The 25,816-nt window shown below is 45.0% G+C and overlaps 1 protein-coding gene across 1 annotated transcript in view; it reads left to right on the forward strand.

Moving 5' to 3' along the window:
* The window catches only part of LOC144790968 (cytochrome P450 2J2-like), a 59,397-nt gene that overhangs the window by 12,169 nt on the left and 21,412 nt on the right, over nucleotides 1-25,816 (forward strand). The window contains exons 2-5 of the mRNA XM_078665587.1: nucleotides 4,890-5,052; nucleotides 9,519-9,668; nucleotides 11,829-11,989; nucleotides 12,485-12,658. Coding sequence (XP_078521713.1) covers nucleotides 4,890-5,052; nucleotides 9,519-9,668; nucleotides 11,829-11,989; nucleotides 12,485-12,658 — 648 coding nt within the window. The remainder of the gene's footprint in view (nucleotides 1-4,889; nucleotides 5,053-9,518; nucleotides 9,669-11,828; nucleotides 11,990-12,484; nucleotides 12,659-25,816) is intronic.

Below are 25,816 nucleotides of genomic sequence, written 5' to 3' on the forward strand. Positions count from 1 at the left end.
AGGTACACTGTTGAAAACATGATGCTACAGTTAGTAAGCTGTAAATCTATAAAAAAAAATATACTAATTAAAATAAAACATTTAACTAGTTAAAAATCTTAAAAAAACAGTAACAATTATTTTCTAAATAAATTTTACCCTTTCCCTGCACCGCGAATTCCGCCCCGGCGCGGGGGGCTAGGGAGTGAGCGCGGCGCTTCCGTGCTCATGACGGAACCACGCCATCATGAGTCAAAGGTGTCGTGTGCTCATGATGGCGTGGATCCATCACGACCACTCACTAATTCACCCGCACAGGCGGGGAATTAGCGCAGAGTGGGAGCAGCATGACGGAACCATGCCGTCATGAGCAAACGCCACCCGTGCCTTATGACGGCGTGGTTCCGTCATGAGCACGCAAGGGGTTAATAATTAAAAATACTATAATTTCTAATAAACAAAAAATAATAATTTAAATTATAAAAATACAAAATTAATTGTAACATTTAATACCCATACTATTTCCATTACAATGTAACAAAACTACGCAAACTATTAAAGTAAATATATAAACAATTTTCCACTCCCATTTAGCACAACACATAAATATTAAGAGTGGATAAAAATAAAATTGACAAATCCTCGGGGTGGGATCCTCAATGTTTGGGAGGCGACGGATTTGACAGAAATTGAGCACCAATGGCTGGCTCTGGGGTGTCTTCTCATAAAACGTTTGATAGCAATGCACTGGGGCGCTCCTGACAGTCCTCTTATAGTGGTTTGGGCGGCAGAAATGGACAGGTCTATGATTGCTGAAAAAACCTTTGACAGAACTCGGGGCTGCCCCAAAAAATGGGATAAGAAATGGGGCCACTGGAATATCTACAGGGGCGAGATCTGCAGCTCTCCTACTGCTGACATGGCTATGGACAGAAATAGACCTTTATGATAAGACTCAAATTGATACCAAATGTCTCTGCTGGTATTGTTAACCATATTGTGCTTATTATGTCTTCTGAGATTGTACTGCTGATTTGGCTCTGCGTTTATTTCAATAAAATGTTCTTAAAAAACAAATTTGACAAATCCTCCTCCAATAAATGCAACAGCAGTAAAAGTGATAAATTACACATAGAAAATATTTACTGCACTCATTCCAGCCAATACAACACCAAGGAAACTGTTAAAGAGCAGAGGAGTAAAATATATTATTCCCACTCCAGTGAGTGCAACAGTTGGAAAAGTATTGGGTAGCACAGGGATACAATGCACTATTCCCACTCAATTCAGTGCAACAGTAGGGAAAGCGTTGGATAGCGGAGGGGTAACAATTACTATTCCCACTCTAGTGAGTGCAACAGTAGGGAAATTGGTGGATAGTAGAGGGGTACAAATTACTATTCCCACCCCAGTGAGTGCAACAGTAGGGAAGGTGTTGGATAGCGGAGGGATAACATTTACTATTCCCACTCCAGTCAGTGCAACAATAGGGAAAGATTTGGATTGCAGAGGAGTAAAATTTACTAGGCCCACTTCAGTCAGTACAAAATTAAAAACAAATAAAATATCATCAACAAAATACAAATACTTCAAAAACAAAGTAAATAAAAAAAGATAAATATGTTAAAAATTAAAATACAAACATATTTAATATTAAAAATAAAAAGGTAGAATGTTAAATACACATCACAAATACCTACAAATATTATATTAAATAACATATTTTTTCAAATCAGACAAATTAATATTTTTATTTAGAAATTATTTATTTAAAAAAATTAATTATTACATAAATGTAGTTTATTTACTTCCTACCCTATAACACCACACAATATGCAACTCCCATCTAAAATAAGTACTTTTTTACTTGCATAATTAACATAATTATCAATTAAACAAATATTTTTAAAAAATAAATTAAAACAGATACAAATTAATTAACTTCCAATCCTTTACCCCTATAATCCCCACAACACACACCGAAAAGTAACCTGTAAAAAAATTAATTACACAATTAAAATGTTTTTTCTAATACTATTTAATAACTAATTATAAAGTAAGTACAACTAATTTACTCCCCTCCCTTTACCACTATGAATCCAAAACCCCCACAAAAAATAAACAATTACATAACTAATTATCAATTAATGAATTAATATTAATTATCAACTAATAATTCATTACAAATAAATTACTTCCCACCCTTTACCCCATGAACCTCACAACCCACACCGAAAGTTAATTACACAATTTCCATATATAATTGTCAATTAATTAATAGTAATTAACAACTAATTAATTAAAAATAAATAACTTCTCACCTTTTACCAATATAAACCCAAAACCCACACCCCAAAAAATATAATGAATCAAATATTAAAATTATCAATTATTTATTATTTAAACTATTACTCAATTAAAAATAAATTACTTCCCAACCTTTACCGCTATAAACCACACAACCCACACCTAATTTTTTGTGCACAAATACCAAAATAACAAATTAATTAATATTAATTAACAACCAATTAAAAATAAATTGCTTCCCACCTTATACCCCTATAAGCCTCACAACCTACACATAAAATGTACACAAAAAAATAAAAAAACAATTAACACTATAAAATCTCAATTAATTAAATATTATTAAATACAAAATCATTAATTTATTATAATTAAATTACTTCCCACCCAAAGTCCCTATAAATCAACAACCCTCTATGGAACTAACTAACACAAAATGTAATTAAAATAAAATGTATGACTGCTAAAAATGTAAACCATATTAACCTCTACCGCGCTACCGCGTTTTCCCGCTGTGCGCTGGAATTTCAAAAATGCGCGGTTTGTGACAAAGCCAGCTCGTCATCCGCGTAGCGCAGGTAACGCCCATGACGAGCTGGCTTTGTCATCAGCGCTGAAGGGGTTAAAAACTATAAGCAATACTAATACAAAAAAGTCACATACATTTAAAATATATACTAACATACATAACACTAATAAAAAATCGATATTTTAAACAACTATATTTATGCAAACGTTATTAATGACTTCTATATTTTTTAAATCAACATTTCTTACCTTAAGTTCGCTATTCTTGACCACGATATTCTTGCTGTCGATATTTCTGTGTCACGATATTTACAACTTAATATTTGTGTAAGTCAACATTTTCAGCTCAATATTTGGTCTGAATACCCTTTGGACATAAAGCCAAATTTGCAAATATATTTTCTTCAGAGGGAAATTATTTTCTCTGATGAAGAAATCCTTTTCCCCCACAGCCATCCAGGTTTTTGGATGATGCAGCAATTTGCTGAAGTAAAACTCTGATTGTATGCAGACTGGGAGAGGGTCACATAGTTTGTGAATGCCAACATACTCTTGTCACTGTGTTCCTATCTTTCACACCCTCCTTCTTTGACCGTTCCCTGCCTTTTTCTCTTGCTGATGGTAAAAGTCTGTTGATGAAAAGTAAGGGACTCATTACGATGGCAGACGGACTTCCGTCCATCTGCCATTGTGCAGGTGCTTGGGAACATCCGCCTGGATTGCGGCCGTCCCGCACATAAGATTACGATGCGAACGCAACTGTGGCGGTTGTATTGTGTATCTCTGACATTTTGGTGGGTGCCGCTGGCTGCAGCACCCGCCACAATGTCAGAAATACTGTGTTTGCATTTCCCTGCACTACGTGGCAGGTACCACATGGTGCCTGGTGCAGGGAAATGCCCAGTGCATACCCACATCGCCCTAACACAAGGGGAGCCCGCTGCAGGCACCCAAATGCAATCCTCGCTAGCCTGTGAATGGAGGTTTCACCGCCCTACACCGGCTGGTGGGGAAGCAGCATCGTAATATGGCGGACGGTGCCTGCTAGGCGCCGCCACCATATTGTTGATGCTGGGTGGGTCTGCCAGGCAATCGTAAAGATTGCCTGTGGCAGACTCGTGGTGGACGGACTTTGCGTTTGCCAGCACACTGCTCGCCATTGTAATTTGGTGGACAGAGAAGTGCTTTACGATGGCAGTAAAACCGCCACCGGAAGGCTGCAGGTGGCGGTTTCAACGCCATCGTAATCAGCCCCTAAGTGCCCACCTCTTACCTCAAACCACCAGTACAAGTGAGGCCTGGATTCCATGACTTCCACCCACTAGCTGAATGGACTACATTGCAGCTGCCACATTCTATTCCACTCACACTAGCCAGAAGACAGGGTGTGGATTGTGCCAGTAAACTCAATGCAGCCAAATGCCAATTAATACGATGGTTAGAAGACCACAATAACAGACTGTTCCTGTAAGTGAGGGCGTGAGTCTTCATATAGGAGATCTGCAAAGAGGCCTCCTCTTTTTCAGTCAGCTGGGCCATGGTGAACTCACATCTAAGTTCACAAATATGCAGTGGCATAGCTGGTGGGGGGGTGGCGGACCGGCCCAGGTGGGACGAGTTTTGGGGGCGGTGACCTCCCACGCTATTACCTGCCGTCTCAGGGCAGCAACAACAGGCCCTCCCCCCGTGGGGCAGCAAAAGGAGAATACTGGACAGCATCCCTTCCTACCCTGGTTTTCACTGCGCCTGCTGCGGAGCGGCAAACGGAGGGACCACCACAGGCGGGCAAAGAGCTAGCTACACCATTGCAAATATGTAATGCGTCCTAAATGTATTAGTATTTATTACGCTTTACCAATCAACCACTTCAAATGCCTAAAGCACAATATTTTAAAGAAGCAGATCTACATTCCAGTCTGAAACAGAACCCTTGTTCATATTACTCACACTTATGAAAATGGTTATTAATCAGATAAGACCCTATAACAAAACCATATGTTGCTCACTAGGAACCCAACTGTACTTTTCAGACAGTTTGGTGTCACACACGTAATAGCTGTACTTTTGTATCCCTTCAGCTTACAAAAAGATATGGAAACACATTCACCGTGTGGATTGGACACAGCCCCATGGTGGTGGTCCATGGATACGAAGCTGTGATGGACGCCCTGGTCACCAGCTCGGATGTGATGAACAATCGCCCATTAACTCCATCTCTAAAGGACTATGCGAAGGACAAGGGTAAGCTTGCTGATAATTAATTCTATTAATCATAATATTTGTTGTAAAGCTTACATTAAAGACTTGGGGCCCCATTAGGATGGCGGGGATGATCCGCCCGCCATCCTTGCAGCAAGGACCCCCCTCCATATTACTATGGCTGGACCGACCGCCGCTTTTCCGCCCGGTCGACAAGTCGAACGGCGGAAAAGGGTTCAATATGGTGGCGGTGTCTTATTAGGATGTGGGCTGGAACATGCCTTTCCATGGCGGCATTGCTGCCACAAAAAGGCATGCGGAGTCTGCTTGCCGGGGCCCGTTACGGGCCCCCAGGGACTCCGGGGGTGGCGGGTGCACATGGGGGGTACCAGTTCCATGCACAACATGACAGGCACCGCGCAGTGCCTGCCATGTTGTGCATGGAAGTGCACAACATGCCTTACTGGCATTGTGGCAGGCGGTGCTGAGTGCGCCTCCCGCTGCAATGTCAGGAATGCAGGATGCGCCTGCCGGTGTGGCAAGCGCATCCTAATGTATGCAACGGGACCCCCGGACCAATGGGGGGCGGTCCCATTCCATAGGGGGATGGCGGGCAGACAAAGTCCGCCCGCCATCCTAATGACCCCCTTTGTTGTCTCTTTCAAATGGCAGCAGGTGTATCGAAACAAAAGTAAAGCAAAAAAAAAGCGTATCAGCAAACCCATAGATCTGCCTTGCATTTTGAGATGTAATTCAATAAACCAGGCTAATTGCCTTCGCCAGGCGAGGTGACGCAGTTGAGGGAACAACAAAGGTATGAACAGCTAAATTGTGCATGGGAGAAGCATGGTCAGCGAAGGGGTGGCTATCAAGAACAAGAATAATAAGCACAGACTACAGAGGTGTACCACAGAGATGTTTTAGGGCAAGGGAAAAGTGGGCTCTAGCCAGGGCCCCAGCCTTTGAGAGGTCCAGTTCTGTTATCCAGAGTCCTGCCCTGATGACTTTGAATGATTCTTCAACATAGTTTGTTTTAAATACCATTTGCCTTCAATTTAATTCTAATATGAGTGATGTGTGGGAGTCTATTGCACACAGTGCTGAGAAATGTCTGTTTTTCAGCACCATGCAACATCCATAAAAAATATCTTTTTCTATCAAAGCAGGGCCTTTCATGTGAAAAAGGTCACAGAGATTATTTGTAATAATAGTAGTGAGCTGCTGTTGCATTGCAATATTGAAAACACACTCACTATCCCATGGCAGTATATAGAAACAAGCATTTGCAATGCAATAGATCTTGCATTTTTGGGAGTTCGAGCTATTGGCGTTGTAAATGACAATATCTTTTCCCTATGTGGTTTTGTTCAGAGTGTAGTGAATGTGTCAACAGAAACGCAGCTGCAGCACTGCCTAGAGGAGTTAGAATGGAGGAGGTACTGGTGGTGTCCAGAGAAGCAGCTAGAAGCACTGCCTAGAAGACTAGGAATGAGGATTTACCACTGTGAATGGAGACACAGCTGCAGCACTGCCTAGAGGACTCAGAATGAGGAATTACTGATGGGAGCAGAGAAGCAGCTAGCAGCACTGCCTAGAGGACTAAGAATGAGGAATTACCACAGTGACCAGAGAAGCAGCTGGAGCACTGGCTGGAGGACTTAGAATGAGGAATAACTTTGGGACCAGAGCAGCAGCTAGTAGCACTGTCTAGAGGACTCAGAATGGAGGAGTTACTGACGGTGTCCAGAGACACAGCTGGAGCACTGCCTATAGGACTAAGAATGAGGAATTACCACTCAGACCAGAGAAGCAGCTGCAACACTGTCTAGAGGACTCCGAATGGGGGAGTTACTGATGGGACCAGAGAAGCAGGTGGCAGCACTGCCTAGAGGACTAAGAATGAGGAATTACCGACGGGACCAGAGAAGTAGCTATCAGCACTGCCTAGAGGACTAAGAATGAGGAATTACCACTAGGAGTCGAGACACAGCTGGAACACTGTCTGGAGGACTTAGAATGAGGAATTACAACTGGGATCAGAGAAGCAGCTAGCAGCATTGTCTAGAAGATGAAGAAAGAGGAATAACCACTGGGAACAGAGACACAGCTGCAGCACTGCCTAGAGGATTTAGAATGAGAAATTACCACTGGGACCAGAGAAGCAGTTGTCACACTGCCTAGAGTGCTTAGAATGAGGAATCACCAATGAGACCAGAGGAGCAGGTAGCAGCGCTGTCAAGAGGACTTAGAATGTGAATTTCTGATGAGACCAGAGGAGCAGGTAGCAGCGCTGTCAGGAGGACTTAGAATGAGAATTACCGATGACACAAGAGTAGCAGCTGCAGCACTGTGTAGAGGTGTTAGAATGAGGAATTACCAACGGGCACAGAGAAGCAGCTAGCAGCATTGTGTAGATGACTAAGAATGAAGAATTACCACTGGGAACAGAAGCACAGCTTCAGCACTCCCTATAGAACTTAGAATGGGGAATTATCAACAGGCCAGATAAGTAGCTAGCAGTACTGCCTAGAGGACCAAGAATGAGGAATTACCACTCGAACCAGAGAAGCAGCTGCAGCATGGTCTAGAGGACTTAGAATGAGGAATTGCCATTGGAACCAGAGAAGCAGCTGCAGCAGTGTCTTCAGGACTAAGAAAGAGGAATAACCATTGTTGGGACCAGAGAAGAAGCCCGCAGCACTGTCTAGAGGTCTAAGTATGAGGAGTTACCACTGGGAACAGAAAAGCAGCTGCAGCACTGCCTAGAGGATTAGGAATGAAGAATTATCACTGGGACCAGAGATGCAACAGCAGCATAGCCTTGAGGTCTAAAAGAATGAGGATTTACCACTGGGAGTATTATAAGTTAAAGCGCTTGTAACAGAAAGTGGGACAACCATACAAAGTGAAGCGTTTGGCCAGCTCAAAAGTTACCACACATTTAAAAATGTACTGAAAAAAAGTTGCAATGTAACACTGCCTAGATAGAAAATGAATACCATTACAGTTGTCAGAGCGTAATAGTGCAGTAAGACACTGGTTCCAATCATCAAATGCTTGCAGTTGTAAAAGCTTTTTAATGGTGTCATGGTTTACTTGGACCTTGTAGCCAATTCAAACCTAACATAAAGAAAATATTATAGCATTAAGCTTTGAGAAGAGTTGAAAAGATTGAAACCTTATCTCACCTCACACACGTTTGCACAGAGCTCTCTCCAGAGGCGCCTGCGGCCTTCCGCGCGCGGGCACGTGCTTTTCTCCCTTGCAGAGCCCACGCGGACACCCAGCGCTCCCTCGTGACTTCGCCGGCCCAGGTTCGTCCCTGTGGGGCGGACTCGAGCGCCGCCGCTTGCTTCCGTGAGGCCGAAAAACCGTCGGCCTCGGAGCGGCGTCGACGGAGCGGGAAAATGGCGGCAGGTGGCAGTTGGCGCGAGCCGGGTGCCGAGAGCGTGACGGGCGAGACGTTGACGTCCCGCGCGCGGCGCCCGTTAGGCCAGAGCGCGTGGCGGCGGTGCGCGTGCGTCCGTTCGAAGCTTTGCCCGCGCGCCGCCTGCCTGTGGGCCTTAGCCAGGGTTGTCACGTTTTACACAGAAAAGTACCGTTGTGATGTGATGTTATGCAGAGGCCTAGACATGATTCTTAAGTGGGCCTTTAAGGGACATGGTTTGTAACATGCCTATCTGTCTTTTTTACTTTAATTGTCAGTCTTGGCCAATAGGGCAGCTATAGGAGACAATTTTAAGTGTGTTCCTCTTATACAGGGTGACCAGGTTTTAAAAAGCAAGAATAACTAGTCGGGGCATGTTATGACAGCAGACCGGAGACTGAAGTAAACTAAAGTTGTTTCCCTTTTCATGCATATCATGAATCAATAAAGACATTGGTATTGTCATTTGTGTTCTTAAAGGAATCCAGAAAATGAATAGTTGGCCTAGCAGAAACCCATAATCCCCAGGAAGCAGTGGTTTGTTGTTTCTCTTACCCTTCTCTATTGTGTTGCATTTTAGCACGGTTTACCAGTGTCTAATATTAGAGATACCTGAGCTTATTTGACAATCAAGTCATGAAATTAGGTTACCACTTTCAGGTCAATGACTTCATCAGTGGCCATTATCTACCCGAGAAAAAAGGAACAAGTAAGTATTATCACACTATCTGCCACTGGTTTTAGTCCAAGTATGCCCATTACTCCTGGTAGTAATACGCCCTACTAACAATTCTAAAAAGTTTTCCTCTAAATGACTGATGTGCTACTGAGGCACGCAGTCTTCGATATTAGGAGTGCTCAGATGATCTGCAGAAGATAATGGAAAACTGTGTAAAGAGAGATCTGTTGAAGTGTATACGTCTGGCTGTGTGAAAGGAGGGAGTCTCCGCTTCAGTTATGAAATGGAATGTGAGGATGGAGTGACATTGTCATGAAATCTCTTAAACTTGCCTCATATAAACAAGGCATATTTGGTCCGGATATCAGTCAAAAGTAAATAATGGGTTTGTGTTTGCTACAGGGGTGACTTTCTCCAATGGGAATACATGGAAGCAGCAGAAGCGCTTCTGTACGATGGTGCTACGCAACCTGGGAACTGGAAAGAAGACTCTGGAACAGAGGATCCAGGTGGAGGCCAGGCACCTGGTGGAAGGCTTCGCCGCTCAACAAGGTAGGCATAAATCTGTGCAGTTCATTGATGAGTGAGGCGTTAGAAGGGGTTGCATGACGTTACAACGCATGCTTTTACCACGCATGCTGTTACAACGCAGTTTTTACAACGCATTCTGTTACAACGCATAGCGCTTTGGGGTGCTGGATAGTGAATAGTTTAATTTACTATTCCAACTCCAGTCCCCGTGGATAGTAGGGAAGGTGTTGGATAGTAAATTAAAACTATTCCCTATTCTAGAGCGCCCCCCCAGCGCAATGCGTTCTAATGGTTTTCGTTGTAAAACCTGCGTTGTAAAAGCACTGCGTTGTAAAAGTTTAGTTGTAAAGGATGTTTCCCGTTAGAAGGTCATAGGTGAATCAGTGAGCCTCTGAGATCTACAAATCAACCACACGATTATGTCTTTTGAGGCATCCTACTGGACTGATAGACATACTTCTAAAGTTATGTACAGTTTGTACAAGAATTCTCCTATTATTAGTACAAATCTCCTTTGGTTCTCTCGCCAACCCCACCGTTGCACACATAAATGACAATTAGGCAGCTGCTACTCCTGGCTTGTACTTTGATACTCCTGTGACCTCCTTTGCTACCCGTGGTCTCAGGGGTCATGAAAGCAAGAACCGGAAGGTAACACGGCCCTACAAGCAATATGTACTTTCTGCAGCTTACACTCTGCGGCAAGCACAAGTCTGTTTTGGGACTAAGGGTCGGACAGTGGATCAACCGTGTTATATCTGTGTTATTGCAAAGCATTGAAGGTGTTATGATGTAATTTCTGCTATGACTGTTATTTTGGTGAATTCATATCATGAATGTCCATATGACGGCAATGCTGCATTTTTTGTTAATATAGAATAATTACTTCATAAGCTTTAATTATAGTTTTCACAGTGAATTGCATAACATGTTTTAATCGTATATACTAAAGACAGCATCTCTTTGGCAACCGGGTAGGGTCTGACTCAAATTCTCCCATTTCAAATGAAGATGGAGGCAGAGTGGTAACCTCCCAGCTACCAGTCCTTATCATCTAAGGTACTCTGGATCACTCCCAGTCCTATTCTGTTCTGGCTCTCAATCTGGTCCACCGTTGTGAATTTCTATGATGAATTCCAAAACATGTCTGACTTTGACCATTCCATACTCTTCCTTCGACCGCTCAATGGCGTTTCAAAATTCCAGTCACTCAGACCTATTTGTGGTTTTCATGATGTGTTGCAAAATCTAAGCTGGTTTTCTTGCTTCCTGTGTAGAATCACGGTGAGAGGTAAATACCCCACTTAGCTGATTTAAGGTGTGATTGACAATATCTCAAGGCAACGACTGAAAGGGGCTAATGTAAATAAGCCAATGGTTGACCAAAGTTCTCTTTTATATATATGATCAGCAAGAGGTCATGCAGACAGCTGAGCTGCCAACTGTGGCTGTGGCCCTCACAAATTCTCCTACCCACTCAAGCATGTATCAAGGGGCAAAGCATCAGTCCACTTCAGCCATTGGCTGACTTCACTATGAGTTATGGAGTGTTGCCCTTTAACAAGATTTACATCCACATGCAAAGTACCTCCCTTCAGTGTCGGGGAGTACTATGGTAATTTGTGCTTGTTTGAGACCAAAACATTTTTGCCTTTAGTCAATTTTCTTTTAGATTGATGAACACCCTCTAGTTCCCGAACAATAAAGATTTCAAAACCATGACAAAACAAGAATTTCCAAAAGGCTAGCGACAATGCCAGACCCATTGGCTTTGCAAATGCTTTTTTCTATGGGAAGATGTTGTCGTACCAGGAATTGGCCATGTGTAGGGCTGAACATACTGCAAAACTGTAAGTTACAATGAAAGTGTAGTTCATGAATACCAAAAATTAGTAAACTTACTGAAAAGGGTAAACTTACACAAAAGTTTATGCTGGGAATCAGGCCCTATAAGTAAATTTGTGTTGTTATTAATTTGATGTAATGAAGTCCCTGACTGTGAATAGGTGCTCTGTTTAAACAAATGTACAAAAAATGTGACATTTGGGTTTTTGCAGAAGGGCAGCCAAGTCGTGTGTTGGTATTGGCGCTGACATTTTGTATCTTGTCATGTTTGATCATTTGTGATCACAGAAACTGGAGTTGCATGAACACATGTGATGGTGTCTTCTCTTTTCCCAGGGACTCCCTCAGATCCGTCTTCCCTCATCGGGGGTTGTGTTGCCAATGTAATCTCCTCTTTGGCGTTTGGGCATCGTTTTGACATCAACGATAGCTCGTTCCATCATCTGATCGAAGATTCAAATTACATTACGTATTTCCTGGGCTCCAACTGGAGTCAGGTAAAGAAGTGAACTTTCACAGATGCTTATATATTGCTGATCGTTTGTTAACTAGGCCACTTCTGTAGTGCTTGTTGGGGGGAACTTGGGGCGTGATTTACTTCAACGGCGATAGTTTTCACTTCTCGCCAAGATTATTGTACACCTGCTTGATTTAAATTTGGGTGAACAACAGTTTGGCATCACCGGACACTTCTTCATCTTCACAGTGGTAGGAGGTTTGACTATATGTCCACCCACCTAATTTGGATAGGCAGACAAGTATCTGTTTTTGAATGCCTTCCACCTCCAGGATAAACCTGGTGACAAGGGGTATTGAAAGGTGCCCAGCCTCCCCCCTGCCATGGGAAGCTACATCGTTGTGACTGAGTTCCCTCTCTGCCACAAAAATAAATAATGCTTGAGTCTGTGCTACCCATAATATACACTTTCATGCAGTATTATAACAGATTAGGATGATAAGCAATTGTAAAGGAGCATTCTTGTTCGCTGCAGGTGCACAATGCTTTTCCATGGGTGTCGCGAAATTTCTTAGGACCCTACAAGAAACTGATTGCTCATGTAGAGCGAATTAACAGCTACGTAAAGAAAGAGATTAAGGAACATCGGGAGAAACCAGGAGGGGAACTACAGGATCTCATTGACTTCTACCTGGACCAGATGTCGAAGGTCAGTAGATGGAAAGTTTTGTTGGCCATTGTGTAGAACAACTGCAAGTACTCTTTCATGAGACTAGGGTTGAGACTAACTTTAAAGGGGCCATGTTCCAGTGTATAAAAAAACAGTTTTCTTACCAGTCCTTCATCACTAACAATAGACATTCCAGATTGTGACTTTGTTTTGATGATGTCTAGGGGCGTTTCCAAACGTATTGTGACACCATTCACCAGATGGCCCCTTTAAGATCCAGCAGTAAGCCTAAACTCTAAAAACAAATTTTTGGTGTGTTGCCTTGTGTTCTCTGGAATTCTTATAAAGTCACCCAAAGTAGCTTGAGGGCACTGGAGCAGATGGAAAAAAATGGTTATTCGCTAGAAATATATGACCTGCCACCCTATGGTGCAAATACTCATAAACTGGGTCAAACGCATCACAATACATTTTCACCAGCATCTTTACCATGGTGAGTGCGTCTTTTGTTGTGGAGTTACAATGTGCTTTGAGTTATGCTTTAGATGAATTTTCCATTGTAAATCATTTTTTGATTTGCCTATAACTTTAGACCCCATGGACAGATTTGTGCAAAACTTGGCAGTCTATTATATTTTGGCATATCAAGTCCATAGGAGAAAAAGGTTAACGGGCAGTGAAAAAGTTGATCATTTCTCTTTTTAGCTCCTATAGTACATCTTGCCAAAAGATATAGGAAGACAGCAGAACGGATTTACACCAAACTAGGCATGTAAGGAGGAAATTACCCAGAAAGCATACCTTTTCATTTTGGCGCAACCTCTTATAGTAGGTTTAGAGAAATTATCGGAAACAAAGGTATGAAACAGGATTTAAAGGTTTAACAATCTTGTATACCTCTGTGTTTTAATACACAATTGACGACTTGTGAATCATGTCAATCACACTTTGAATTTTTTTACAAAATGTAATTGGCTGGATTTGGGATGAAAAAATATTCATCCCGCCATCTTGAAACTCATGAGTCAATTCAGAAAGTTATGTGTGTTTCAAAACATGACTGGTGAAATTCAGAGGTTGTAAACGTTTGAGCCAGAAACATAACTCCGGCCAGATTTAAATTTTGGCGGATATGGTACTCCATTGCAAATGACCGGTTACTCACCGGTAATATTCATTACTCCGAGTCGTAGCCCTCCCCGTCCCAGTCCTTACCCATGAGCATAGCTCCTCCCACCAGAAACTCCCAAGCAACTAAAACCCATCCCTTCCCTCCAGGCCACACCCACACCCTAAGGCATATAATCATGTGACCCGCCCATCCACATCCTGTACCACCAAGCACAAGAAGCCGAACAGGGAGGGAGGGATGGGAACCAGGACTGGGACGGGGAGGGCTACGACTCGGAGTAATGAATATTACCGGTGAGTAACCGGTCATTACCTCCTCGTCAGCCCTCCCCGTCCCAGTCCTTACCCATGAGCAGATACCAAAGCAAGAATCGGCTTCACACAGTAGCAAAACAGACTCAAGCCTCACAGGCAGGAAGGCACACAACCCGAGCAGAACGCAACCCAGCGTCCCCAAACCCAGGAGACACAGTCCCACACATCAACCAACGACTAGAGGACATAAAAGCTCGAGGAGAACACCCAGCAGCATACACGCAGAACACAGCCAGGGAGGCCCCCCGGAAGCAAGCACAAGAAGCAGCCACCCCCGAGGCTAGGTACCTCGAACCGACCCAGGCGCCAACACACCACAAGCCCAACAGCAGGCCGCACAGCCAACACAGCCACCGACAGAGAGCAGCCACAACAGGCCCCAAAACAGGACCAGCCAGCCCAAAGGCAACAAAAAGGGAAAACCACCCCATAAAAAAGACACCGCAGGAAGGAGGAACACCTCCAGAGTCCGCACAACCGTCAAACAGAGTAGCTGCACCGAAACCCCAGAAAGAGGAACAGGACAGAAAACAGGCAGAACCAGAAACCCCAACAAGGAGCAAAGGAACGAAAGAACGGCGCCAGGAGGAACCATCCAAAACCACCCGGACACCAAGGGGCGCATCGGCCCAATGCCCGAACCCTGAAAGGCCAACACATCCGCCCACAGAGCACGCAGGGAGGACACAGGCCGACCCAGTCGAAGCCAACCGCCCAGAAACCCAAGACCCGCACCGGAATCCAATGCAGACACACCCCGTGCCGGACAGTAATCCAGGAAGGAAAACCCCACGACCGGCCCAGGACAGGAGAGGCGAAGGGCTTCCGAATTGAGGAAAGGCACACAGCAGGCCCCCGTCCAACGAAGGACAGGGCAACCACCCCCCAGACAGTGCCGGGCCAAACCAGAGAACAACCTCAACCCAAGGCGATCCACGGAGATGCAAAACAGGACCAACAACGGAACCCCGAACCAGGTCAGCAAGAGGCCCAACACGGACAGGGAGGGAGACACCCCACACAGGCGAGTCGCCACAAGAACAAAACCCCCGGCAGACAGAAAGCCCAAAGGGAACTACAAAAAGTACTACCAGGGGACACAATCACAGCATTGGCAGGATTCGAACCCAGGCCTCCGAGGGCGGGCACCACAATAAGGTACAAGAAACACCCACCAGCCAAAGCCCCATGGCACCACCACCCAGTCCGACCAGACCGATAGGAACCTCAAGAGGAGCCAAGGCAGAAAGAGGCCAGGCCAACCGAACCGACCACAGGAGACAAAGAAAGCAGAAGAAGGACCCAAACTCACACCAGTGCGAGCCCGCGCCACCAGAGGCACAAGACAAACCATCGAGCTAAAGCTCTCCGGTCAAAACGAAAGCACCACAAGAACCAAAACCACCAAGGGACACCACGAAAGCAGAGGCAGGATATGAACCCAACGCCAGTGTGAGCCCGCGGCAGCAGAGGCACAAGACATACCATAGAGAAACAGGTCCAAGGACAATCAACGCCCAACAAGCCCAAGACAGGCACAGAGGCAACCGCTCACGGGACATAAAAGGGCAGCCACGCAAGAGGAGCGAACCACCAGCCAACAGGACCACCCGCGGCCAAAGGCCACACCCCCCGGAAACAACAGCAGACAGCTCAAAGAAGCCGGAACCCAAAGCCCCAGAGCAAGACACACCTGGGGGGAACAAGCGCCAACGGGCCCAAGGAACAAACCCCACAGCAGCAGACAACAGCCGCGGAACATGGAGCCACCGGGGAGAAGCGGAAGACTGAGCCCCCAACAACCACCGCAGTCCTCGCAACAGAGCCAGCCCGCAGGGCACCGGCAGGAAGACCCTACCAACCGAGGCGCCGAAATCACCCAACGAACAGGAGCACCTGAGCGGCGCAAAGAATGGAAGACTCCAAGACCAGAATCCACCCAAACCGACTCAGGAGCCAGCAAACACCCAGTGAAAGGGCCGGAGCCGGAAGGAAAGAAGAGGAAGAATCAACCAACCGTCCAAGGATGGGAACACCCGGAACCCCAGAGCAGGCCAAACAGAGTAGCTCAACAAAACCACCCAGGGAGCCAAAGGTCAGCAAACACACCAGGAGGCGCAGACCATCCAAAAGGCAGCCCCAAAAAGCGGAAATGAACAACACCCCCACAGAACGTAGGAACCACCACGAAGCCGCGTGAACTGACATATGAAAGCAGGCGTCCCAAAGAACCAGAGAATCCAGGAAAAACCCCACCAACAGGAAGGGAAAAACACCCGAAGAGACACCATCATGAAGGAATGAAGAGGGTACCACACAGGCCCAACAGAAACGAAGCCCCGAAAACCGAGAAAGAAAGCCCGACACATCGCCAAAGAACCCGGAACAGGGGCAGCGCAGAACCCATCCAGTAGCCCAGCCCAACAAGGAGGGACCAGAAGAAGAGGAAGCACTCAGAAAACCCCGGGACATGTGGAAGGAAGGGACCCACCGGCCGCGCACCACACCACAAAAGGGTCGGGCAATCAAAGTTAACGAAAGGCAGACCAAAAGCCCGCACACAACCCGTAAACTACCCACACCGAGTAATCGGACTGGAGCCAACAAGAACGACGGCAGCCGCCAAACCGAACAAGGGCACCAACGGAACCCCAAACTGGACAGAGCCCCTGAAGGAAAGCCCCATCACAGCAGCCCCACAATCAGCACCGCCTCCCCAGGCCAGAAGCACAATAGCCATCAAACAGCCATAGAGGACCAAGCCGCTGCCGTACCAAGGGAACCGAAGGACAAATCCGTCAGGAAACGCAACAGCAGTCCCAACATGGAAAAAGAATCAGAGGGAACTTAGCCCACAGCACCCGGTAGTCCAAGGTGGCCTCCCAACCAGGCACCAACCAGGCCCGACCATGCCCAACTCCCGAGAGCAGACCGGAGCAGGCGAAACCAGGGAGGCAAGGCCGTAGGCCGCAGAGAAACCTCGACAGCCACACAGAAGCAACCGAACCCAAAAGCAGGGGCAAGGCACAGACAGAACAGCAGGACCAGAGGCAGAAAAAGATGGATCCAAGGCCTCGCAACAAGCAGGACCACAGAATAAGAAGGAACGGCACCCACAAATACCAACAGGCACCGAGAAGGCACACCAGCCAGCAGGGATTGACCATCACCACAGCCAGGACACCACAGCGAACCACTGTAAAGGACACCCCACCGCCAGAGCCAGGGGAAAAACAAGTGTGACAACATCCTGCCACCCCCCATCAAGCACACCGCTCACAGAGTACAGAAAGACGGAGGCCTACAAGCCCCAACAACAGGAAAAAGGGGAAAAAGTCTACAGACTTCCCACTTCCCAAGGGCCAAGGGAACCCCAAACCGTCCCAAACACGTAGCAGAACACCGTGAAGCCTGCCCACAAGACTCACCCGAAACCACGTCCGGAGCCACGACAGCAAAGCATCCAGCACATGACAACAGTGAAGGAGCAGCGGAAGACCCAGCGACCACCACCCCCCAGTTACAGCGTAGCCCAAACCACACATCTCCAGTAGGGGAACAGAACAGAGAAAGTAGAGCCCAGACCAAGCAATGCAAGATCCACAAGGGCCAATCAGGGAAAGCCACACCCCAACAGGACAGCAGGCCAGCCCAAACAAGACATAAGAGGGAGTCCCGGACCCCCCCAAACACCATGGTCCCACTAAAGCAGGGACTCAAACGTACATGAAACAACAGGTATCCAAGGGGAACAAAACACAGCCGCCAAGCAGACCGCCACACACCTACCTGAAAGGAGGACAGACGTGCAGAGAAGCCAGCCATGCACAACACACCCCCCCTCCCACCCCGGGCGAACCCGCTAGGGCAGGGAAACAACCTGGAAGAGGGGAGGCCCCAGCAGGAAGACAAGTCGTGCCCCCACCACGGGTCCCTGTCAGAAACAGAAGCAATGCCCTCAAAAGGGGCAGAGAGCGACCCACGGCAGGAGAAAGAGGCCAGGGGAGAAACCAAGGACCTACAGCACACAGAGTCCCGACCCCCCAAGGAACCGGCCCCAGGCATGCGTATTGTAAAGATAATAAAGCACATGTTCTCCGTTAAGGGCAGGCTCAAACACCCAACAGGCTCCACAGTACATAGAGGATCATGTCACTACGATAAACAGATGTAGCCGAGGCACAGCCCAACACAATCAGAACACCAGGGCACCCCCAGATCCAAACAGACACGGGAACATCGGAAAACGTAACGGCGCGCTTTTTACGAGCACCAGTACATCACAGAAGGACACAGGATTACGTTCTGTAGGCGGGGGAGGAAATGCGAAACGCTCCGAACCACACGAGGTTGAAGCAACGCCAACACCCGAAACCGGGCAACCAAGTCCAAAGCCGGAAGCAGTGCATGGGACACCACATCCTAGCCCCCGAAATCCCGGACAAACCAATGGCAGCAAACAGTGGGAAACACGGGCCCGTTACGAGCACCCAGCCACCAAACACACCACCAAGGAGGAGCCAAACCGCCACGCCACAGGCGAGCAGAGAGGCCAGCCACGCCCAACACACCCCCCCTCCCTCCCCGGGTGAACCCGCTAGGGCAGGGAACATACCCGGAAGAGGGGAGGCCGCAGCAGGGAGACACCACCCCACACCAGGCAGTCAAGGCCCCCCAACCCCACGGTCCCGCTAAAGCAGGGACTCGAAAGTACATGGAAAGAAAACAAGTACATTAGGGGAACAAACGGCCGCCCAGCAGGCCGTTTCACACTCACCCGAAAGGAGGCACCATCGGTCCAGTACCTCCCCACAACGAAGTTGCCAGGAAATGAATTCCGCAGAAAAAACAAACAGGATGTGGATGGGCGGGTCACATGATTATATGCCTTAGGGTGTGGGTGTGGCCTGGAGGGAAGGGATGGGTTTTAGTTGCTTGGGAGTTTCTGGTGGGAGGAGCTATGCTCATGGGTAAGGACTGGGACGGGGAGGGCTGACGAGGAGGTAATGTGAAGGACCCACCTGCCTCATTTAGAGATAGGCGGACCTAAAGTTGTCGGTTGACGCAGACCCCGTTGGAGTAGCGGCCAAGGAAATTTTACAGCCAAACTCAATTTTGGATGGCCGGTGTAATGTCTTTCTTTTCCAGTGTGTCACTGCAACGGAAAAACTGAGGTTGAGGGGCAGAAAAAAAAATTCCCCCACACCATTGGAGAAAACTCTTAGGTCCCAACTCAGGAGTTTGCCTCAGAAAAACAAAAACTTTTGGATGGTTTGAGTCAAAACTGATGGCAGTCGTCCAGAAAATCTTTTCTACATTGAAAGCCACAGCTTTGACTTCCTGTCCTCTAAATCTTAAATAAGGCCCTCCGTGTTTAACTGTTGTTTTATAGCTAGATAGGTAAATAGATAGATAGATAGATGGATGGATGGATGGATGGATGGATGGATGGATGGATGGATGGATGGATGGATGGATGGATGGATAGATAGATAGATAGATAGATAGATAGATAGATAGATAGATAGATAGATAGATAGATAGATAGATAGATAGATAGATAGATAGATAGATAGATAGATAGATAGATAGATAGATAGATAGATAGATAGATAGATAGATAGATAAATGGCTTTTTTGGTTGTACATATTATCCAGTTCATATAAAATAGTATGGGTCTATGTAATATTTGTACAAGATAAACCTAGCAGAAATTCAGCGGTGTGCTGTACAGGGTCAAAGGTAAAGATTAACTCAAAGAATGATTGGAGATGTTGCTGGGGTCTGTCCTGCTGAAGTGTACTGTCCCTTCATTGTTATGCAGTTCTCTATTCTTTCTATGTGATAATTCAAATTAATATACAAGTATTTGCCATTTCATATATGGTCTTTTTAAATTCAGAAGTGCATTAGAATAATGAGGATATGCCACCAGCTAATCCATCATGTACAGATCTAGTACATATTGGTATCAGATTTATGATATACAACTGATGAACACCAATCTATATGTTTATGAAAGGAAGTTATAAAGGTAGTCCCTCCATTTACTTTCCAAGTAACATATTTGGGTATTGTAAACTCTATTGACCGTATTCACAAATTAAATCCCGGGGAGTACATTCTGCACACATAGTTTAATGCCTATGTTTAGGTGTAAATCTATGCTTAAATGCAAGTTTTCTCATGGCAGAGATTTATGCCTAGTACTAAGAGTAAGTGTACATGTGCCATTATATGAGGAAGGGGGACATGTAAAACTCATAATGAACCATAAAGTTGCTATAAGTAACTTAGCAGGCATGCTTTAGGTGTAAATTGCCCAAATATATTTCTACGTAGTGTAGGCGGTGATCCACCTACTCTATGTAGATGTTTTAATTGAAGAGAGTCGGGAAAGAGGTATCACCGAAGGAAATGTTACCTTCTAGAAACACATTACTGCTGGGAGCACATTAAGTGATCCAGACCTGTGCTGGCCATTCTGCCAGCACAGGCTAGAGGGCTGCTTTCAGAGCTGGGTGATATACGATGACCCAACCATGAAAATCTCCATAGCTCTATTATAGTAGCGGTCCCAGAATCATTAACTCCTTACATATGTGCAGTTTTCTACATGTAAGAAAGTGAATTTTAATTGGGATGGCTGGTAGTCTTCCACAAGAAATAAAGTCACTAACTTGTTAGGTCTAACACAAGGTTTCAGTAATTTAAAACTGAGCTCAGTGCCTGGTAGCGATGGCATAGAGCAGACAGGCTTAGAGAAAATGTCTAAAACGTTTAGAAGTCACAAAACAGTTAAAAAGTCAACCTAATAAAAATCCCACTCCAATTAATAAAAATTTAAATTAGAGTAAACATTCATAAATAAAATGACAGCAAAAGGACAATAAGGGGAACCTGACATATGCATTTTTAACAATTTAAGGTATTTGTGCATGGGTAAAGAAGTACAACTTCCCACACCCAGGCCACTGTCTGCTATGGGAGCAGTTTCACCCCTCATTAAGGTCAAGCACTGGCTGGATAGCTGTTGTTAGGCTCCTGCAAATTCACCTCCAGGAGCTCCAAGCAGGAAAAAGGTAACTATCTAAATGTTAATTTGTCTAAATATTTATAAAAACGAACTTTACCATTATATTGGATTTTTAACACATTTTTAAATTAGTAGTTGAATAATTTTTCTTGCTGACTCCAAACCTGAGATGGTAGAATTAATCTGTACTTTAGTTTTCTCATTGGACAGCCAGAACCTTCCACAGTGAAAATAGCTTTTGGGGGCTTGTCACTGCAGGGATATGGTAACATTACATTTTTATAAGTTCCACTTTTAATTACTATGCCCCCTACCTTGTGGGCTACAAGGCCTACAAAGAGGTGACTTATTAATCACTAAAACCAAGCTTTTTCTGCGGTTAAAGGGATTATGTTGACTGGCCGGGTGGCAGGTGTAAACATTAGCACTCAGGCTGCAAAGGTAGGCCTGAAGTTGTTTTCCTTGTCACATTAATGGATTTCACAATAAGTGCTATAGGGCATAGGTGACATTTAGCTTTCCATGCCATGGAGGTATTCAGCCACAAAATAGGGAGACCATGCAAAAAGGGGCATTTTCCCACAGTACAGTGTTGTACACTTCATTTAGTTCTTCATCATAGCCTATTGTAGGGCTCTGAAACATATTTTCAGAAGGGTAGCATACCACACAGTGACCGATTGCATGCTTGGCAGAGCTTTGCATTTTTTGTGACCCTGTATCAGAAGCCTTTCTGTGATGCAGAAGTGACCAGACAGGTACTCTTTCCTTTCTTTTTTAAAAATAATTTAAAATCTTGGTGTATACAGGTGTCTGATGTATTTAAAGTTATATGACAATTTTTTACATTCATTTTATTTATTTATTTAATTTGTACATTGTCTACATATTTTTACAGTGTGATGTATATGTGTGTCTACAATGTGTCTAAATTCTTATGACCGTTTTATTAATTTTTTTGCATGTTCAGTTTGGTGCTGGCAGTGTTATTCTCTGCCTCCTATCTGATTCCCTTATAATACCACCGAAGTCCCAATTATGAGTCTGGTGGCTCACTATGAGGTGGATGGTCAGACCGCCCTGGGACAGCCATTTTGCTGTGGTTAGAGGCCACAATATATGTCCCGCTGAGCATATTACGAGTTTCCCCTCCGCCGGCGGTGTCATGGAGGTTAGTCCTTCATAAACACCATGGCGGAGAGGAAATGGTGCACACAGGGGGTCATAACATGTGCCCCCCTGTGTGCATGCACACCAGTTCCAGAACAGCATGGACTTTCGAGTCCATGCCGTGCAGGAATCTTGTTGTGTAGTGCCATTGCAGTGCCTTTTTCAAAGGAAATGCCGCCTTTGAAAGAGGCACAGCTGTGGTACTGCCACGACCCCTACCCTCCAGCCCACTTTAAAGTCTAGGGGCCCAATACACAGAACTAACTTAAGACAAAATCCTAAACTTACTACTTTTGGTATTCACAGAAGTTAGGATTTTGTCTTAAGTTTGTCTTAAGACAGACTTAGGACAGACTTAAGACAAAATCCTAACTTAAGTCTGTCTTAAGTCTGTCTTAAGACTGTCTTAAGACAAAATCCTAACTTCTGTGAATACCAAAAGTAGTAAGTTTAGGATTTTGTCTTAAGTTAGTTCTGTGAATCGGCCCCTCAGTCTGGCAGGTGGTGCGGGGGTATGGTGTGGTGTACCGCCCGCTTCTGAGCCACTGAAACTCGCAATAGGCCCCTGAGTGTCTCCGGGCCCAATTCACAGAACTAATTTAAGACAAAATCCTAAACTTACTACTTTTGGTATTCACAGAAGTTAGGATTTTGTCTTAAGTTTGTCTTAAGACAGACTTAAGACAAAATCCTAACTTAAGTCTGTCTTAAGTCTGTCTTAAACTTAAGACAAAATCCTAACTTCTGTGAATACCAAAAGTAGTAAGTTTAGGATTTTGTCTTAAGTTAGTTCTGTGAATCGGCCCCTATGTGAGGTGTGTGACTTGCTCTAAATAATTAGCTGTAGAAGAATTGAGCCGTTTTCAACTTTGATACTATGGAGTATATGTAGATGTTACTTTAGTGTACTACAACTGAATTACTCTTTAGTAGGTGTTTGTTTTGTATTTACCTCACCCTCCCTGTGCTTCACCTACATTTTCCTTTTCTCTCTTCCCATTTTGTGGAAATTATCTCTTTTTTCTTGCTACTCCTCCTTCCCATTTCCACATTTGCGCCAAAAGCACATACCTACACTTGCAGAGCTGTCCCAGCTGAGAACTTCGCACATGAGAAATAAGGCATGCATAGGTGGAGATTTCCACCTGTACCTATGTGAATTGCACTTAACACCTTCCATGCTCATGACGAGCTCAGCTCGTCATGAGGCACACTGGAGCTGTGCTAATGACGAGCTGACCTTGTCAAGAACAATGGTAAATATGTGAATGCAGCACAGGAGAAAAATACCTTTAGCATTGAAGGTGTTAAGAATACACCGAGTACTGCAGGAGTACTATTTCAGTACTCATAAATGCCTTCTATAATACATTATAGAATATTTGTTAGAATGTTGGTTACAGTCCACTATTGTATTATATTTGCGAATTAATTTCGAGCAATTAAGACACGGTTTACCTTTGCACTACGGATGGGTGTTTTTAAAAAAACTCACACCCAACATAACAATACATATACAGAAAGTGACATTCAGGAGATATAATTTATGATCTCAAAAGCCCTGAATGAAGTCTTTCTAACTCGTAAAAGGGATTTTGAGACTCTTTCTCAATCACAAACTACAGTTATGAGTCATGAGAATATGCATCATCATTTTGTGGCCACAGTTGCGCGTCACAAACCATTGATCAGTTATTGATCCCTAGTATGGGGTAGTAACTGATTTGCAAAGGGGAAGCTATCCGCAGGGGAAAGCCCCACTTTGGGAATCATGTCGGGGAGCCTCCGGAGGAGCAGGCAGGGAAACCCCTTATAGAATGACTGGATGAATGAAATGGGTCTTATTGGGCGCAACTTAGCCCAGAGGGCATCAAGGCGCCAAACATGACAACGTGAACAGACATACAGATAACAAAGGTCTTTAGGCACCAGGATCAAGATCTATGAATAAGAGTCCCGGAAGAGCCAGGTTTTCAGTTGTTTGCTAAACACCCCTGTGAGAGGCCAGTTCTGGAGGAAGGGCGTTCCATATATGAAACATAGAGAGTACTTGCCCATTTCATGGACAAATGGCACCTTTAAAATAATATTTTTAACTGTTGGGAATACAAATGCAGGGATGAAAGTCAGATGTCCTTGGCTAGCTAGTTAAGTCAAGGCCATATTGATTGGAGGAAAAGTTGGTAACATCAGACAGCCATTTTAAAAGCCATTACGAACTGTCTGCCATGCTGCAAAGCATCTGGTCAACAATATATAGTCTTAGAGCCCGCTGTCAAGGGCTATGTCGATTGTTAAAGGCCCTGAACCCGAGTTACTTGGGCTTATAATGCAGGCGAGAGCCTTTAACAACCGCTATAGCACGAGGCAGAAGGGCTATAAGGCTATTAGAACATTCCAACTGTGAGGGTAGAATGTTCTAAATTAAAAAGGGAGAAATATGGAGACAAACATTGGAATGTTGGAACTCAAAGCTTATACCAGCTGTTATTAAACCTGAGCCACCCCATTGTGCTCATTGGAGCTCTCAATATTCCAATGTTCTAATATAGCCTTAGAGCCTGCCGTAGCGTGCTCTACCAGCCATTAAAGGCCCGCTCCAGAGTAGCCTTTAACAAGAAAGCGGGCCTTTATGGAGGGCTCTAGGACTATTGGAACATTCTGCCCCTAGAAGGCAGAATGTTCTATTTAAAACAAAGGCCTCACGGAGCCTAGGGGGGTTTAAATACCCTTGGGTTCTGTGAGACCTTTGTTAAGCATTGGCATGTTGATGCTCCGGGCTTCTACCAGCCACTAGAAGCCCGTAGCGCTCCATTGTTTTCAAAGGAGTGCTCAACCTTCCAATGTTCTAATATAAGTAATATTGCCGCAGGTTATGGGCAGGCACATAATAAAGTAAAAAAACTAAAAAAACATAATAAAGACACCCAAATTTAGTCAGCGGCCACACTGTTTTTCATGTAGTCTCCAACTGTTTCGCCTCTGCCATTTTGCTGAACTTTACGAAGCCGTAGTGCAGTGTCTGTGTTATAAGCCACTGAAGTAAATACAGTTCATAATGTACCATGAACAGCCACCGCTTTTGACAGTGAGGAAAAGAGTGTCGCTGCATTCCTTAACAAGGTACAACATTCTCAAAGATGCACTTCTTAGTTACTTAAGGCCACATTTTTAATTTAGAGGACTAGCCTCTTTAAAGAATGAGTGGCAAAGGCACCTGCGCCACCCAAGCTGTGGTCCCCCAGAGCTGGCATGAGAGCGGGTATCATTTTTTCCACTGAAGTGACACCTCAAATGAAGAAGCTGCTCTACAGAAACACAATTTATCACAAGTCATACTATGGTGGACTGTAATGGCTCCACTTTTACAAATGCATAGGAAAGACTTGGAGGAAGTCCCGCGACTTCTGTTATGTGGGTGCATGAAATGTACCACCAATATGAGTATAAATTGGTCACTTTAAATCCACCATGCTGGACAGGCAAAATAATTGCTGTGGAAGTAAATGTTTGTCCGAGCCAGTTCCCACAATGGGGGAGTGAG

Source organism: Lissotriton helveticus, chromosome 11 (genome assembly GCF_964261635.1).
Source record: "Lissotriton helveticus chromosome 11, aLisHel1.1, whole genome shotgun sequence".
Classification (NCBI taxonomy): Eukaryota; Metazoa; Chordata; class Amphibia; order Caudata; family Salamandridae; genus Lissotriton; species Lissotriton helveticus.